Source organism: Festucalex cinctus, chromosome 11 (genome assembly GCF_051991245.1).
Source record: "Festucalex cinctus isolate MCC-2025b chromosome 11, RoL_Fcin_1.0, whole genome shotgun sequence".
NCBI classification, from domain to species: domain Eukaryota; kingdom Metazoa; phylum Chordata; class Actinopteri; order Syngnathiformes; family Syngnathidae; genus Festucalex; species Festucalex cinctus.
The window spans coordinates 9,959,240-9,975,740 of record NC_135421.1 but is presented as its reverse complement, the minus strand read 5'-3'; the positions used below and the strand labels follow the sequence as shown (position 1 = coordinate 9,975,740).

General features: G+C 42.1%; 1 protein-coding gene across 1 annotated transcript in view; it reads left to right on the top strand.

Moving 5' to 3' along the window:
* The window catches only part of kcnh3 (potassium voltage-gated channel, subfamily H (eag-related), member 3), a 128,800-nt gene extending 113,356 nt beyond the window's left edge, over positions 1-15,444 (top strand). Inside the window, exons 11-15 of the mRNA XM_077536814.1 lie at positions 1,864-2,078; positions 6,924-7,183; positions 7,608-7,708; positions 7,789-7,841; positions 10,617-15,444. Of these exons, the coding sequence (XP_077392940.1) occupies positions 1,864-2,078; positions 6,924-7,183; positions 7,608-7,708; positions 7,789-7,841; positions 10,617-11,519 (1,532 nt within the window). The 3' untranslated portion in view covers positions 11,520-15,444. The remainder of the gene's footprint in view (positions 1-1,863; positions 2,079-6,923; positions 7,184-7,607; positions 7,709-7,788; positions 7,842-10,616) is intronic.
* The last annotated feature ends 1,057 nt before the right edge of the window (positions 15,445-16,501 follow it).

Genomic DNA, 16,501 nt, shown 5'->3' with positions numbered 1-16,501 from the left:
TCACCACATGCCATCTCCATTTTTTAATTCCTGCCACCATCCTCTTCTCTGCAGTAGCAATTGTGATTCGATGCATGCGTCGAGTGATATGCAGGAATGGATGATGACTATTAGTGTTATATTTATTTCCATTACACCTAATGTTACTTTCCATATTATCCATTCACCATCTATTCTTCCACAGGCCGCACACCTTCCCTCCATCATCATTTATCTATCTTTAAATACATACTGATAAGCTCTCCATTCATCCATATACTCATCTTCAAAACACACATTGATCAGAGAGTATACTGCATAGATCCATACATTCAGCTCATCCGTCCATCCATCCATCCATCCATCCATCCATCCATCCATCCTCTTTAGCCATCCTTTGTTCATCTGTTCATCCATCCATCCATTTATCCATCATCCATCCTCTGGCCTCTGTTGTTCATCTTCATCCATCCATCCATCCATCCATCCATCCTTTTTAGTATCTGCTGTTTGTTCATCCATCCATTCATTATCCTCATTAGCCATCTGCTGTTCATCCAACCATCCTTCCTCTTTAGCCATCTGCTGTCCGTCTGTCTGTCCATCCATATATCCATCATCCATCCATCCATCCATCTATCCACCCATCCATCCATTATTCCATCCATCATCCATCCATCCATCCATCAATTCTCTTTTGCATCAGCTATTCATCTGTTAAACCATCCATCCAGCCTCCCATCCATCCTCTTTAGCATCTGTTGTCCATCCATTCATCCACCGTCTTAAATTATCTGCTGCTCACCCATCATTCATCCATCCATCCATCCATCCATCCATCCATCCATCCATCCATCCATCCATCCATCCATCCATCCATTTAGTCAAATTGCTTCTATTCTTTCCACCATCCATCTCTTCGGCCATCTCTCTGCCTTACCGTCATCCAGCCATGCATCCATCCATCCATCCATATTGTTTTGTTTTGTTTTTTTTAAACCCCTATTGGGTTATTTTTTGCCTTGCAGTTTTAAAGGTGCACCTCTATCTACTCTCTTTAGCATCTATCATCCACCTCCCCTCTTTATCTATCTTCCATCCATGAATCCATCAATCAGTCTTTATATCCATCTACCCATCCACCCATCCATCCATCTCCATCATCCATCCTTTCATACATCCTCTTGAGCATTTAGCATCCATCCTTTCATCCATCCTCTTGAGCATTTAGCATCCATCCATTCCCTTTAGCCAGCTTCCATTCAGCTGTCTTGACTATCCTCTAGCTATTTTCAGTCCACCCATCAAATATCTTTAGCATTTGCCGTCCATCAATCTCCTTTAGCCATCTGCCATCGATTAATTCATCCATGTATCCTCTTTAGCACTCATCATCCGCTTCAGACTTTTCCATCCACCCTCTTTCACCAGCTTTCCTCAAGCCATCTTCCATTCATCCATCCTTCCATCTGTCTGAGCATTTGCCAACAATCCAACCAATCCTTCCATGTATCCCCATAAGCCATCCAGCCACTCATTCACCCATACTATTTAAACACAATATAGGGTGAGAAGATCTCCAAAATAAAAAATCTGAACACTCCAAACTCGCTGAATTCAAATATACGGTACAATGAATTCTCACCAATAAGTATTTCTAACAAATTTAATCGCTAGTCTGGTGGTGGTATTATTACTTTAGCTAATGCTAAATTCTGTTTTGGTTGACAGTTCTACAGGACTAAACAAGTCACTGCAATCACCTATATCCAACCTTTTTTGGTCCGTCCCGATGATTGGACATCTATCTTAAAATAAATGTGAATATTTTGCAAACATATTCTAATGATGTTAGAATGAAATGTGGGTGTGTCTAATATACAGGTAAAGGAGATCTGATTGGCTCCGACTCACTGACAAAGGAGCAAGTGATCAAGACCAACGCCAACGTCAAGGCGCTGACCTATTGCGACCTGCAGTACATCAGCCTGAAGGGCCTCCGAGAGGTGTTACGACTATACCCCGAGTATGCCCAGAAGTTCATCAGCGAGATCCAACATGACCTCACCTACAACCTGCGTGAGGGCCATAGCTTAGATGTGAGTTGTCATCGTTTAATGCCACGCATCCACGTGAGCATTTCAGTTCATCGTACACAAGACACGATGTATTACTGTGTGTCTGTAAATTGAGATATTCCTGATAGCCAATTGTTTCTCTGGTTAGGCCAGCGTACTCTTACATGCCAAAAATATATGTGTTAGATTCATTGAAGGCTTAAAAAAAAAAAAAAAAAAAAAAAAAAAAAGTGCATAGTTGTGAATGTGGGTGTGAATGGTCGGGTTCTATGTGTGCCAAAAAGCCAGCTGGGATAGGCTCCAGCTCACATGGGATGCAAGTGAGGATATAGAAAATGGATGAGTGTAGCTTATATCAAGCTGATTTGCATTTCATAGTACAGTACTAAGTCAAATATACATTAAGTCAACTAATGAGTAAAAAATATGCCTTCACAGCAGCGTGTGTGCGTGTGTATGGATGTGTTCACATACCTTCATGTGCAAAATGAAAGCTTGAGGGGATGCTCACCTTTAGAGCAGCTCTCACGCATGAAGGCTATGCATGACCTGGCTAATGTAATTTAGTACACATACACTGGGATGTTTACACCACAGTGTGCAGTCACACAAACACAAACAGTGCAGCGGCGGGTGCTGCAGCAGCAGCAGGAGCCCAGAATAGCTCAGTGCTGCTGTTTGAAGCCGTTCTGCTGCTAAAAATAGCACAGGGAGATGAAGGGGGGAAGCACGGGCTCTCCCTGGCTGGCTGTGTCCCCTGCAGCTTCTGCTAAGATTGGATCAAGCCGGATAAAAATAACCCAGCCAGTCAAGGAGGGGGAGGAGGATGACTATGGCTGGCTTCGCCTCTTCCTCTCCCACTGCAGTATTTTTTTTTTTTTACTGCAGTCCAAGTGTGCTGACATGAGAAAAGTTTTATGCACGAGGAGGACGGTTGAGGAGCATGTGTTTTGGTAGCAGGCATCCATGTTGCTCGTTTATGCTGGTAGAGCAAATCAGGCTATTAATACAACAATAGCAGAGCAGCAAGCACGCACTCCTAGCAACAGTATTGGGACACGTTCAGATGGATGGATGCATGGGTGTTTCAATAATTAAATGAATAGGTGAATGGATGAATGGATAGATGCACTGATGAATGGATGTGACAGTTGATGAATGAATGATGGGTCAATATTTAGATGAGTGGAGGAATTGATGGGAATTTCAGTGGATGGATGGATGGATGGATGGATGGATGGATGGATGATGGATGGATGGATGGAGTGCTTAGGATGTATGGATGTATGGATGGATGGATGGATGGATGTATGGATGGATGGATGGATGGATGGATGGATGGATGGATGGATCAATGATGGAGTGTTTAGGATGACTGATGTTGGATGGATATTTTGATGATGGATGGATGGATGGATGGATGGATGTTAGGGGTGTGCTCAAAAAATCAATACGGCAATATATCGCTGCGAGCCTCATTACAATACATGTATCTGCATTCTGCAGGCGTCAGAATCGATATTGCTCGTTAACTTTAAATAGGCAGCTAACGTTTGCCTTTGCAGCTTGCATTGTACCTAAAAAATAAAAACCAGTTGTGTTGCTAAGAAAAATTAAATCACAGGAAGAATATCAACATTTATTTACTTATAAACTTAACATGGCACATGTGTCTTAATGTACCAATTTTGTTTAAAAATGAAATAGAATGTGTTACATAAAAAATGCTGTTTTTATTTCCCCAAATATTTCAAATAAGCACATTTTAGAGCATATGACTGTTATAAAATGCAAGTAAATTAATGTAAAATATCAGGATACATATCACCTTGAAGATCATGTATTGGGATACATATGTATGTATATGTATCGCGATACGTATCGTATCGTGACCCATGTATCGTGATACGTATCGTATCGTGAGGTTGGCAGCAATACCCAGCCCTAATGGATGGATGGATGGATGGAGTGCTTAGGTTGGATGTATGTATGTATGTATGTATGTTTGGATGGATGGATGGATGGATGAGTGTTTAGGTTGGATGGATATTTATATGGGCGAAGTAATGTTTGGATGTGTGTTACATGTTACATGGGTGGATGAGGACGAATGAGCAGCTGGATCAACGGATGGATATTTAGACATTATGAACTGATAAACAGATGAGTGGATAGATAAATTAATCAATGGTCATATTGATCGATAGATAAAATAATCAATGCGTCAATGGATTCATTATTGGGTAGACGACGGACTGATAAAGAGACACTATATTTGTTTGTATTGGATGTCATGATATTACACAGGTGTACAGTACCAAATACTGTGGCCGAGTTGGAGGCCGAATGTCCACTTGTGTGTTCTTGAGAACATGTCATACATACTATGACTGATTAACGCTGGCCTCACATCACGTGGCGCACGCCTGCTCTCACAGGGGAAGTCAAGGGCGAGCACTTGTATTGATAAAGCGCTGTATATGCGGAGGCACGTGCACTTGCATTTAGGAGCACGCATTCCTGCTACAATCACACACACAGACACGAGTGGCGCGGCAAACTTGGGCACGAGCACACTTGATGATCACGCCCCCACATCGCACATGCGGGGTCTCTTTGGATGCCTCTGGAGCCGCCAGCTAAGAATAGAACAGGAGGAGCTAAAAATAAATCACACTGCCACAGGAGGAAGATGAGAGGGAGGCAGGGGGCGGTGAACAAGAGGATGCTGAGCAGGCAAAGATGTGGGATGAAGAGGGAGGAAGATGCAAAAGCGAAATCAGTCTGCACAATGAGACATGAAACCAAGTCATTATTATTAGTCATTGCTTCTGTTTTTATACTATTAGAGATCTCATTGTTTCATTGTGAAATGAATAATGAATGTAATCCTGCACTGTAGTAACGATTTGAACATAGATTTTCTTAGCATACCTCTCAATAGTAGTACTGCATTTTTCACTATTTAACTGTTTGTCTTTATTCATTTTATCTCTTGATTGATTTACATTTTCCTCATTAATTTTGCACACGAAACTGTTATATATGTACTGGGAAGGAAGGCTGGAGTGGAAATAAATTGTATTTTACTTTAAATAACATAAAAGTGCAGCGGTTATTAACCTTAAATGACACACAATATACACTCATTCCCAGGCCACATCTGTCATGTTAAATGAGGCATCTAACCAAACAAAAACAAAAAAAAGACAAAGAGAGAAGTCAATTGAGTTTCGCTAATTAGCCTAGCTGTGAGCCTGGGGGTGAAACTTCATTTCCCGGTTGGCATTCAGTCCGCCACCCAGCAGATTTTAAGTACTGACTGAAAGAATGACATCATTAAGTAGAACAAGGGGAGTGAGTGAGGGTCTACTTAACTAGACCCGATTTTAAAGGGAATGTAAATTATTTTCACTCATATCTGATGCACTCTGAGCCTGCCCAGGGCATAAGACGTGAACTAAGCCAATATCGTCCAGTCGCTTGGGGCCTTCTGGCCACTAGGGGGCACCCATAAGTGTGGTACCACTGGTGGTCCAAGGGCTCCATCTAGTGGTATGGGTAAGAAACACTTAACTAAATGTTTAAAATATGCGTAACGTTATAGTGGCTTCAACTTGTTTCAAATCCAGTAAAGTTAAGTATAGTTTAGTTGCATTTCATTTTTATGAATACATTTGCCTTTAATCATTTAGAAATATTTGATTTCAAACATTTAGGCACATTATTATTTGACCTTCATATGTAATAGTTTAATTTGATCATTATTAAAGTCCATTTTTATTTATTTATGTTTTCAATATTTAAGCACAATGGTAATGTGCAAAATGTGCCAAATCGTGGCTAGCAAAAATGTTAAATAGAAATGAAATCTCTGCGCCATTTTTTAAGGAGAACTTGTATATTTTATTACGTTTTATTTATTTTTTTTTTGTACCTGCGAAATCTAATTAGATCTTTTTAATATACATACATATATATACATATATATATATATATATATATATATATATATATATATATATATATATATATATATATATATATATATATATATATATATATATATATATATATTGGGGGGAATCATCCTCAATTTTGATTGCACTATTACAAAATAAGGTTATTATTTGAGGTTATAATTTGCTGAAGTTCAGCTAAATAACAGATCATCGTCTATTCACGGACCATTTAAAAGTCTAGTATTGTGAAATTCAGTTAAACACCACAATAAAATAATTATGATAAAAGTTAAAAGCATGATAAATATTATTGTTGTAATGGTGGCGTTGTGCAAGTGTACCTAATATTGTGGCTGGCGAGCGTATGCGTGTCGAATATGCACGTCAGTACAAAAAGGTAAGGCGGATCTTGTGTTCCACCTCCTGGTAAAAGAAGGTACTGTACTTACATCTTGTTTACCTGCCTGAGTTGAGAGGACACGGCGTCCTCGATTTAACGGAGTTTAATTCCTACATTAGATACACAATCAGGATATGGAGGTATGGCGGTAATTATTCTAAATATTTGTATGAAAAAGTACAACACAGAGCGTTTTCTTTTGCCATATGACAAATTGGCTGGAGCATGTTTTTCTGTGATCAGCCAATCAGAGGAAGTGAAAATGGTGGTGTATGTTATGTTACTGCAAGAAGTAAGCAGTGTCGCCAAGGGAAACGCTATCAAAAGAAGAGAACAGATTGTTAAGAGTAAATGAATAGAATTTAGGTTGTAGGCCAGAGTTTCTGATAGCTTTCTTTCTTTCTTTCTTTTAGATAGGCAGTCAAATGGGACCTCATACAATTTGTTACCAAAGTCTTGTCGCTTTTTTAATCAAGCTAACCTCTGACCGTGTATGTGTGTCAGTCCGACTGGGAGAGTAACGGCGGCCTGGTGAAGAAGCTGCCCTCCATCCGAGAGGACGAGGAAGGGGGCGACGAGGAGCAGAACTTGGTGTCCCGCGCGCCCCGCTCGCCTCTGCGCCTCAGCCGGGGGCTCAACTCGCCACTGCGTTCCCCTTTGCTGCCCCCCAGACCCTTCCGCGCCCCCGCCGAGCAGTCCCGCCCCGTCACCCTGCAGATACCCGTGGTCAGCTTTGCGGGCGCGCCTGCAGAGCTCAGCCCCAGGTAAGCATGATTATATGGAGAGGTGTTAGGTAGAGGGGATGCTAGCTCGCATATCAAATCAGCCAGGTGCAAATCAACCACATCAATCCTGATAATCTATTCATCAGTCTGTTATGGGCTACAATGTGATGTCTGCCAGGCAGCCCTATTGATACTAAATTCTGAATACCTCCCAGTTGGGTGGCAGCAGTTTAACAGCCAGAGAGAGCGAGCCTGAGTGATTGAGCAAGATTAAAATTCTGGCCAGTAATCAGGCGTCTTGCATCAGGAGCTCATTCACAGCGAGCTGGACCAGCAGAGATGTAATCAGGCCTTACAAAACCCAACATCAGCGACTTCAAATTGTTGTCACGCAGCTGGGTTGGTGCTGATGTCAGTGTTCCCCTGCAGAATCTTAAAACCCTAGCGTGCACTTTCCGCATAGGTTTGTGGACGGCATCGAGACGGAAAACAATTCCATGTCGTCCCAGAAGTTTGAGTTCAGCCCCAGCATGTCACCTGCAGCCTCGCCCTCCCCTTATGCAGGTAACGTGCACCTAAGTAACCCCCAAGTGAGGTTTCGCATTCTTTACGGTGTGCATCAATGTGTGCGTGTTTTTGTGCAGGCAATCGAGAGTCGTCTGAGATCAAGCAGAGTGTGTACAAGTTGACAGAGGAGGTGAGATCGATGTTACTGCTTTGATGCATGTTTACGTTGGCGGTCTGTTAACAGATTGTAGTTTATGCCACAATATTACAACAGTTCACCATTCGGCCCTCGGAGAGCTTCAAGTAATTATATAAGAGTAGAGAGTAGCCATATGCATAATTTGTAGTCCTTCAAAACAACTTAACCTGCTTCAGTATGCATTTCATCATCGAGCAACTCGGCAAAAACATTTGAGATGAATGATGCAACTCGAAGAAGTCTGATGATTTAATCATCAATGAGTATATTCATGAATTGTGCTCTCTATGGAAAAGGAAAAATCATTCAGAAACTGGACCAGCCATTGATGATGGTGAAATTCGAGAAAGCAGCAACAAAAACATTGATGCACTGCCGAGCTGGGTTTTCTTGACTGACTGCTTAACAGTTGAATTGAATGCTCATTAGCTGGCCAAATATTACCATGCATATGCAAACACTTCCAGGTGTCGCAATTGTTATATCCCACACAAACTTGTGCAATCCTCACATACGAGTGTCAATACCCTCACAATACTCTATGACACGTATGGTCAATTTACCAGATGACTTCACTTGACTCAATTCGAGTCACCGCCAATTCGTGCACAGTTCTATTATTATTACTACATGTTTTTACAAAGCAAAATACCCTAGTGTGACATTTTCCTTATCAAAAAACTAAAAAACAAAATGGGTGTTGAAATGGGTTAATGAAGGGGTCTCAGCAACCTTTGCAACCTCAAACGAGCCATTTTAGACCAAATAAATAACAAAAAAATCTGTCTGAGGCTGCAAAACATTTGAATATTGTGATGAACGTGTTAATGTACTAAAGACCCAGAGCTAATTAGCGCTTCACCACAACACAAAACTATGCAGCATTTTCTTCTTTTTGTAATTTTTCATACTTCCTTTATCATACATTTTTTAGAATTTTCTGTCAAAATTCTGACAATTTTATGGACATATGGTAATATTCTCCCTCGCTTATCCTTTTTTTCTGCCTTTTTTGCTATCAATTTTCTGACATTTTATGGTAATGTTCGGGATTTCTTCTTTTGTTTTTGAACATTATATAATTACCTTTTGAACATTTTCTGCCTTTCTTTTTTTTTTTTAAATCAATTTTCTGATTAATTTTTTTTCTTTCGTTTTTCAATTTCAAATACATTGGATGGTTATTTCTGCCTTATTTTGTTTTTGGACATTTTATGCCTACTTTTTGAACGTTTTCTTTTTTTCCTTTTTTTTTTTAATTCATTTCTCGGACATTTTAGGGAATTTCATGGACATTTTATCGTAATTTTCCATTTTCCCCCCTCCTCTTTGTACATTTTTTTTGTTTTGTTTTTGAACATTCTTAGGCATTTAAAAAAAAAAAAAACTTTTTCCTCTACCTTTCTAATAACTTACACATTTTGCATTTTTTTATATTTAATTATTTATTTAAAAATAAAATTAAATATGTATGTACACCATCGCTTGAACATCGGGGACGGTGCCTCTGGATTGGCAGACCGGGGTGGTGGTCCCCCTTTTTAAGAAGGGGGACCGGAGGGTGTGTTCCAACTATAGAGGGATCACAATCCTCAGCCTCCCTGGTAAGGTCTATTCAGGGGTGCTGGAGAGGGGGGTCCATCGGGAAGATTAATCTTGGATTCAGGAGTAGTAGTGTGGTTTTCGTCCTGGCTGTGGAACAGTGGACCAGCTCTACACCCTCAGCAGGATCCTTGAGGGTGCATGGGAATTCGCCCAACCGGTCTACATGTGTTTTGTAGATTTGGAGAAGGCGTTCGACCGTGTCCCTTGGGGAGTCTTGTGGGGGGTGCTTCGGGAGTATGGGGTGCTGAGCTCCTTGATACGGACTGTTCGGTCCCTGTACGACCAGTGTCAGAGTTTGGTCCGCATTGCTGACAGTAAGTCGGATTCGTTTGCAGTGAGGGTCCACCAAGGTTGCCCTTTATCACTGATTCTGTTCAAAACTTTTATGGACAGAAATTCTAGGCGCAGCCGATTCGTTGAGGGGGTCTGGTTTGGTGGCCTCAGCATTGCATCTCTGCTTTTTGCAGATGATGTGGTGCTGTTGGCTTCATCAAACCGGAATCTCCAATCTCATTGGAGCGACTTGCAGCCGAGGGTGAAGCGGTTGGGATGAAAATCAGCACCTCCAAATCCGAGACCATGGTCCTCAATCGGAAAAGGATACAGTGCCGTACAGTGCCAGTGTCTTTGGGTCGGGGATGAGACTCTGCCGCTGCTCCTCCACGTTGAGAGGAGCCAGTTGAGGTGGCTCGGGCATCTGGTTCGGATGCCTCCCTGGAGAGGTGTTCCGGGCATGTCCTACTGACGGGAGGACCTGGGTCTGTCTCTCGGCATGTCTCTCGGCTGGCCTGGGAACGTCTTGGGATCCTGCCGGAGGAGCTGGTTGAAGTGGCTGGGGAGAGGGAGGTCTGGGTTTTCCTCATAAAGCTGCTGCCCCCGCGACTCGACCTCGGATAAGCGGTAGATGATGGATGGATGGATGGATGGATGGATGGATGGATGGATGGATGGATGGATGGATGTCAAAAAGTATATCCATTTCTACAACTTTTTTTTTAGAGATCCACAGGGAGGCACTAGAGAGGGACTAAAAAGCCACATGTGGCTCCACAGTTTGGTCACCAAATGAATGAATGAAGGCACCACTGTATAATTTGTTACATGCGATTAGCATGCATGAGTTTCACGAGCTAATCATTTTTCTAATCATTCCCCAACCAGATGAACAGCCTCTCCAGACAAGTGTCCAAGCTCAGCCAGGAGCTTCAGGAAATGACCCAGCTGCTCAAGCCCCTTCTCCAGCGAGCGCCGCAGCCCCTCTTGGTGGCCACCGAGTCCCATTTGACCCCGCCTCCCAGCAGCAGCGTCAGCCGGCTGTCAGCGAGCGCCGGCTTAACGGCGCCGGCTCCCGTCACGCCGTGTTCCCTCCTGAGACCGGACACGCATTCCCTGTTAGACGGCGGGGACGTGGAGGGTGCGGACCTGCCGCAATGCCTTCTCCCGACTCCTCATTCACCACAAAGGCCTAACTCCTCGCCACCCCCATGCAACAATCTCCCCTCACCAAAGGAAGGACTTTTTGAGGGGTCCCCGATGTTGGCCTCCTCCAGTATGTTCATGTGTTCACCCAAGGACCACCCCCCTCTGGCGTCGGGGACTCCGTCACCGTCGCTTTCCTTCTCCATGTCCCTCTCCTCCACTTCGTCCCTCTCCTCCTGCCACCCGTCCCGACAGGCCAGTTGCATCAGCCGCCGAAGCCTGCTCCCCCCGCCCCCCTCCCAGGACACGCCTCCTCCGCCATGGCCGCCACACTTCTCTGCACCGCCGTCTCTCGTATCCTCACCAGGGGACCGTTGTTTGAGACCGTCCCTGTCCGTCCCGCTGGTGTCCCCGGTTGTCGCCGCTGTCCCTTCCCTCTCCTCGCCACCTTCGTCTCTGGACTCACCGAGGAGAAACTCCGGAGAACTCCACCTCGCTCGGGCTTCGAACTCGAACCTTCGCCGACAGACCGGGCCGGGGGACAGTGCCCCCCAGGAGATGGAGATGCAGGAACGGCGGGTCGAGGCGAGAGAGGGGAGGGTTTCCTCGGAGCACATCAGCTTCATCGATGAAGATGAGGGGTAGCAGGACAGAATAAAACGGGATCAAAGGGGACAAGATCAGGGAAACGCGGCGTCTGCATTCAAGCGATGGAGCTACAACAGCACACATTGTCTTAAGGGGTGTCCAAACTAAGGCCCAAGGGCCCTTTGTGGCCTGTTGTCTTTTTTTCTTTTTTTTTCGGCCCACAACAAATACTAAAGTTAAAGATTGACGGGACTCATTCGCCTGCAGTGTACTTTAGAGCTGTCAAAATGAATCAATTTATCGACAAGTAATCATTTATCAAATTAAATTAATTGACAACTATTTTAATAATCAAGTAACCATTTGGAGCCTTTTTTTTTTATTTTATTTACCCTCTGATCTCAGCACATCAAAGGCAATTGTTCACTGATTTCTGTAGTCCTTCATGAAAGAAGCCAGTAATCAGGGAAAAAATGCTTTTGTAATACACTTTAATGCAAAATTAAAATGAATCCGATTAGTCGGTTAGCTCATTTGCTTCCAAAAACGTATAAATACGTTCTATTTTAAATGTTTTAAGTGTCCCAAAGACGTTTTTTGTTGTTGTTGTTTTTAATGTTACAGCATACAGAAGGCTTTGATGCAGCCTCTCAACTGCAGAGAACGGGCGAAGCAATGGTAGTAATTACAAAAACGGCCAGCAGGTGGCAGCGGAGTATAAGAGATTAACCAGGGCCATGTTGAAAACAAGCTGATTTCCGCACAATTCTAAACAGATTTGTGAATAATGATAAAGTTTAGCTATATTCTAATGCTAATTGCTCCAAAAGGGAAACAGATATAAATATAGAAGAGACAAATCTTTCTTTTGGTAGGTTCCATGTTTTATAGCAATAGAACACAATATTCTGTGGGCCTTGCAAAATCAGTCAAAACAGCTGGGAGCGAAGGGGGTTGCGTCAGTGAAAATGGCTGGGAGTGAATGAGTTAATAAATAGAAAAATGGATACATTAATCGATTCTACAAATATTCGTTAGTGACAGCACTAGCGTACTTTCTGTACTGGGTAGCAAGGCAGGAGAACCCTGAAAAATCCTTGAATATTTTCCTTTATCAACAGGCTCTTTTAAAACAAACAATTTACAACATTTAAACACTGCATATTTTTACCTAGATACAGTAAATTGTAAAGAATGTTAAAGTGTCCCTTGCATGTTTCTATATGTGGCTCTTGGTAGAAAAAGTTTGGACACCCCTGTCTTACAGTATCTCAGCGGTTGGCGGTCAATCCCTGCAGCTACTGTAGCAGAACCTCCTTGTGGAGGTTCACTCGAATTCTAATTCTGATTTTGCTGAGCTCCGAATGAATCCAGGCAATTATTTGATTCTTTTGTTTCATTTTAGACCCAGCATGGACCTTCCCAAAAGCTTTTAAAAGCAGTTAAAACGTTAGCTTTCATTGGGTTACCTTCCTCAATGGGATGGTTGTTGCTCTTTTCCCGTCCCTGCACTTAAAAAGCAACACAGCCATACTGGTAAATGTCCCTGTTGTGTGCCCCTCCACATCAATAGCGTTTTTCCAGTTAGTGCCCTTCAAAATGAAAGTACTCTTCAAATTTCTGAAGTGTTTGTTCTTAATCAAAGGAAGAACCTTGTTGATTTTCAGTGTGAGCCGGCACAAAACGGCTCAACTCCCTCTGGTAAACAATGTCATACTTGTGCACACTCTTTATAAGAATTAGTAATAACAGCCACAACTTTTTAATAGGAACTGTAAGAATTTAGCACATTTCATTGAGAAGCTATCCGACCCACGATAGCTGAGTAAGCTTGTGTCGAAATTCACTTTAATGAATAGCCGACACATTCCTTTCGATACACTGATTTGCAGGGATTGGTGTTTTCTATACAAGAGGTTCGAACGATATTGACTTTTTATGATATTTGACCCAAGATACAAATGTCAGATTTCTTGGTAAACGAGCTTAAAACATCCAGGGCGGTATATCAACGGTTGAATTTACACTCCATTACCAAAACAAACCCAATATGAAGTCTACACAGCATCATGATACATGTTGGCCTTTTTGTCCACATTTGAAAGATGCCTGATTCCAATCAAAGGATATTCGCGTCCATGGGTTTGGGCCATGAGTATGCCAAACACACAGTTGTCACAGCGATTCAAACGATAAGCCAATTTAAATGGAATTTAACTGTTGAATTCCTTCCTATTTTCTCTCACATCCACGTTCTCATTCTCATCCATATCTAATCGCTAACAGGCGTCTTTTCGTCATACCAGACTGGAACTACTTCCTGCTTCCATGTCTAAGAATCATGGGAAATGAAGTCCGACTAGCCTCGTGCTGCACTCATCGGTCAAATCCAACGCAAGCTGAGCTTTTCTGCTGGTAGAGTTCCAATGTTATCGCAATAGCGCAAGTAAACGGCACAGGCAGCTTCCAGAGCAAAAAAAGGTTGGATAATGTTGTCTTCTTTAGCGCTGTTGAACTGTCAATCAAGATAGCGTTTAGTATTAGCTAAAAGCAATAACGTAACTACCAGTTACCAGATTGATTAGAGATTAGATTTGTCGTAAATAGTTCCTGGAGAGAATTTATGTATATTTGACTTTCAGTGAAATTCTCATGTTCCGGTTTTTCATTTTGAAAACGTGACCTCAAATTTATTATCGGATAATATAGCTGCACACTGGCGATAAGGAAGAACCGTGTTGATTTTGAATGAGATCTGACACCAAGTGATGTTGCTCAACTTTCATTAGCATCTCATTTCCCGACAACAGCATAATGGTAATGGATTTTCTTGTCTAATAATTGACCCGACATAACCGAGGCAGCTACTATGAAAGGTCAGGTTGAAATTGTTTGATTGCCTATCTTCAAACATTCAGGGACTATAACTCTACTGTAAGAGATATCCTGTTAATTTTGAATTCATTTGACACAAGAGGTAGCCAACAACAAGAATGAAGAATCTTGATTTAAAAGAACATTCGGCCCACGATAGCCCACGTAGCTTTTATGACTGTCGTAGGTCCGGTTGTTTGACCTTCAAGCCTTCAGGGAATATGTTTCAATATCGATGGAAGATGGTTCTGACACAAGAAGATCCACTATACATTACCCTTTTCATTGAAATACCAGCCACAATTTTCAACCAAACATCTTCAAACTGTAAGGCACCTCATCACAAGAAGAAGCCGACTGATTTCAAGGATGTTTGATCCAAGATAGCTCAGAGAAAAAACCTTGAGGGTTTTGGATGAAAGTTCAGGGATTATCATCCAATTTCCCTACAACAAAACTATTGATTTTAAAGGATATTTGATTCATTTTTGATAGCCCATCTTCATATTTTCAGGGAATAGGGTTCTACTATACTGTAAGAAGAACCCTGATGGTTTTGAATGACACATTCAGCAAAGGCTGAGATCAAATCTGTCCAAAATAGTTTTCAAGCCTATTGATTTTTAAGGGCTTGTGACCCATGTGCCTAAATCTAATGTCATGGGTTTGCTCGCCCATCATTAAACTCAAGCAAACAGGGTTCAAACAGAGAGAAAGAGAAAAAAAAATGTTTTCCTCCCTGTTTGGTTGAAAGGGTTTCATGGTGTGTGCCAAAGACAAAATTTGGCATTGATAGGAAATACAAACGTGATGATGGTGAGACTCTATCCTATAGTATCGTGACAGTTCATTAAGACTGTTTACAACTTTCACATCACTCCTGAGCTTTAGCCATCCAACCATCGGTGCCTTCTCCATGTCAACACTCCTGACATCCTGAGTAGGCATTTGGAACAAACAACAAAAATAAAAGCCATCTGATGAAACCTTGCACCTTGATCCCAAAACATATTTTTATCATATGTGGAAATGTGGAGGGACTCTTTTTCTTGAGGAGCTCTAATGTAGCAGACACGCACACACTCACACACACACGTTCATCTGAAAACCCTACTTGCCAAAGCTGGTGCGCGACACCGGCGTAGAAAACTACACTACCCATCATGCATCCCTGGAAATGGAGTGAGGGAGGGGGGCTGAGCACTACTGTAAAAAAAAAAACAAAAAAAAACGGTTTTTATTTGGTGATGTCGCACCATGTAACTTGTAAAATATCATTCTGTTCTTGTTTTTATTTTCCGCAATAACATGACAAGGGACTCACTTTGGGTTGGGATGAAATCTTTTTTTATTTAAATTGAAGAAAATAAGATTGTGAATCCAATGCATGACACAGCTTTTGTTGCATGAGGAATGTGCCTGCTTTGGAGCTGCACAGGGGTGACTGCGTGTCGACAAAAAACCCTGTCGGAGGTCTAACATGTATTTTATTATGAAAAAAAAATAATCCAGAAAAGAAAATGACCTCTGTGACACATACTCGAGCAGGGGTTCCGACAATAAAGAAGCATTGTTTTGTAATAATAATGATGGACTCCTGTGATATTTGTGGGAAGCACTGCTATACTGACTGGACACTTCAGAGTCTTTTGCATGCAGAGAAAAAAAGTAATCACAGAAAGACAAGCAAAAAAAAACAGAAAATTGAGCTTGACAATATAAAATACTGCTTGTTTTTGTGTCTCGCAGCCTTCACTTGCGTCTTCAGAGTGAAAAGCATGCTTGGCTTTACCGTCACACCACTGACTAACACAGCCAATGAGGAATATTCAATTTCTATGCCTTCAAAGAGAGTTGTTTTTGTTTTGTTTTGTTTTTTTTTGTGCGTGGTGAATAATCGACGCCAAGTGAGACACGGTTGTTTAGTGGAATGAAATGTATACGATACTTTAAACTAAACTTGTTTTCCTCCGCAAACGGGGCCGGGCGAACGTGTCGGCTGCGTGACGTCACTCCTTCAGCAATTTGAAAGCGCGCACTTTTATTTTTTTTTCACTCTCTCACAGAAGCATGTGTGAATGAGTGAGTTAAAAAATAAAAATAAAAAATCTGTGCGTGCTTTCAAATTGCCGCGGGAGTGACGTCACGCAGCCGACACGTTCGCC